This window comes from Mus pahari, chromosome X (genome assembly GCF_900095145.1).
Source record: "Mus pahari chromosome X, PAHARI_EIJ_v1.1, whole genome shotgun sequence".
Taxonomy (NCBI): Eukaryota; Metazoa; Chordata; class Mammalia; order Rodentia; family Muridae; genus Mus; species Mus pahari.
In genome coordinates this window covers 118,164,328-118,166,561 of record NC_034613.1, presented here as the reverse complement: position 1 = coordinate 118,166,561, position 2,234 = coordinate 118,164,328, and the positions used below count along the sequence as shown (strand labels likewise).

The 2,234-nt window shown below is 48.4% G+C and overlaps 1 protein-coding gene across 1 annotated transcript in view; it reads right to left on the bottom strand.

Moving 5' to 3' along the window:
* Nucleotides 1-190: 190 nt before the first annotated feature.
* Nucleotides 191-2,234, bottom strand: part of LOC110314500 (tumor rejection antigen P815A-like) — a 3,297-nt gene continuing 1,253 nt past the window's right edge. Inside the window, exon 2 of the mRNA XM_021188811.1 lies at nucleotides 191-471. Within this exon, the coding sequence (XP_021044470.1) occupies nucleotides 191-471 (281 nt within the window). The remainder of the gene's footprint in view (nucleotides 472-2,234) is intronic.

Genomic DNA, 2,234 nt, shown 5'->3' with positions numbered 1-2,234 from the left:
GTAACAAGATCTGACGCCCTCTTCTGGAGTGTCTGAAGACAGCTACAGTGTACTTACATATAATAAATAAATAAATCTTAAAAAAAAAAGTTAACAACTGTTTAGTTTACCAATAATATTTTTAAAAAGATGCTCTTAGCTACAGGGATATGTTAGGAATGGTTAGTTAGTGAAGCCAGTACCTGCATGCCTAAGGCGAGAAGCCATTTGCAGAGTACGGGTTCTTCTCATACTCTTCATCTGGGTTTCCCATTTCCTCCTCCTCTTCCTCTTCCTCCTCCTCCTCCTCCTCTTCTTCCTCCTCCTCCTCTTCTTCCTCTTCCATTGCAACCTCTTCATCAGCATTTTCACACCTACACTCCATTTGTTCCTTAGGGTTCACTGGTATAGACACCAGGAAATTAGGGTCGTGGAAGAAATAAATCATCCTACACTTCACTTCATTCTTCATTAAATGATGGCCAGGAGCACCTGGAGAATATGAATATGTGAGAAAGGGTATTTTAACAACAGAAAGCAGTATTTTAACAATGTTTCTATGGTCCCAAGTGTCTTCAGCCTGAAAAGAACTTCACAGTGACAATTTTTCCACTTCTCACTTGTAGACGGGTCTCAAATTCGTGAGTCTGTTATAATTTTTAGGGGGAAATATCACTAAGTGCTAATTTGTCCCCCAAACAAACCACTGGCTCCTAGGTTTCAGATTTTCCCATTACTTAACTATGTTGAGCAAGCTCCAAGCATGGAGCCTGGCCTGAATTTGAGAAAGATGTGCCAACATATGTAAAAGTGGCAGCATGGATCAAGAATATCACCAGCACTTTCTCCCTTGGTACTTAGGGTTATAGGAGCCACTTGGCTAGATTCCAGCTGTCCTCAGAACCTGGCCTTATTTTCACCCAGCCTTTCCTGCTGACTTTGGGATTTTGCTCTGTTTCTTGCCTCCCTGTTGTTGATGGTACCTCCCACTTCCTGTGCACAGGATACCATAGGGTCTGAGGACAAAGGGCAGGCTGGAAAGGAAAAAGGGTATGTGGAGAGGAGATAAGATCAAGGAGAGTAGAGGGCATAGGGGAAGGGGAAAGGAGGAGGGAGAAGCAAAGGGAAGGGAGATAGAAAAGAAGAGGAAAAAGAGGATAAGGGAGAAAGGGAAAGGGAATATGTGAAGGAGCACAATGTGAAAGGTAATTGAGAGGGGACAGGGAATGGGCATAAAGATAAGAGGGTAATGGGAGAGGCAGGGTAAAAAAGCAGGTGGAAGAAAATGGAAGAGGAGAGGGAAGGGAGGAGAGGTGATGGACAGAGGAGAGGGGACAGAAAGGAAGGGGGAGATAGGAAGAGGGACACATAAGGGAGAGTGAAAGTGGGACTACAGAGAAGTGAAGTGATGGACAGACAGGCAGGAAAGAGCCCAGGACAGCAGGGAACTGGGGGGCTGGAGAGGAAGTCCAGCAGGCTGGGGAGGAGAGCCCAGAGAGGGAAGGGGTAAGGGAAGCAGGAAGTGAGAGAAATAGAAGAGAAGGAGGGGTGACAGGCTGGAGAAAGGGAGGATGGGGAAAAGAGGTGGGAAGGGAGAGGGGAGCTGGGAGGGAAAGGGGAGCAGGGTCAGGAAAAGTGCACAGAGGCAAACAGCAAGCCCAGAGGGGGATTCTAGAAAAGAAAGGCATTAAATGGTTAGCAGAGAAGGGAGCAGGGACAGGAAAGGAGCACAAAGGTGAGCAGGGAGAGGAAAGGCAGGAAGGGAGGGGGAGCAAGCGAGGGGGAGGAGACAGGAAATGCACACGAAGAGAAAGCCGGAGGGGGAGGGGGATCCTGGAAAAACAAGGTGCAAAAACAAACAAAAAAACAAAAAAACAAACAAACAAAAAGGTGAGCAGGAAGGTGGAGGGGAGCTGGAGGAGGAAAGGCACAAAAAGGGGAACAGGGAGGGGGTAGAAAGCAGGGAAAGGTAAGGCTGCTAAAAGAGCAAGGAGGGGGATGGGAGCAGGGAGAGGGAACAGAGCAAGGTGAGGAAGGGTGCAGGAAGGGAAACAGGGAGGGGGAGGGGTCCTGTAAAGGAAAGGTGCCAAGGAGAGTTAAAATGCAGAAAAGGGATTAGGGAGGCAGGAGAGGAACAAAAAGAAAGGCCTGTGCCCACCAGGCGGTGGTGGCGCACGCCTTTAATCCCAGCACTCGGGAGGCAGAGGCAGGCGGATTTCTGAGTTCGAGGCCAGCCTGGTCTACAGAGTGAGTTC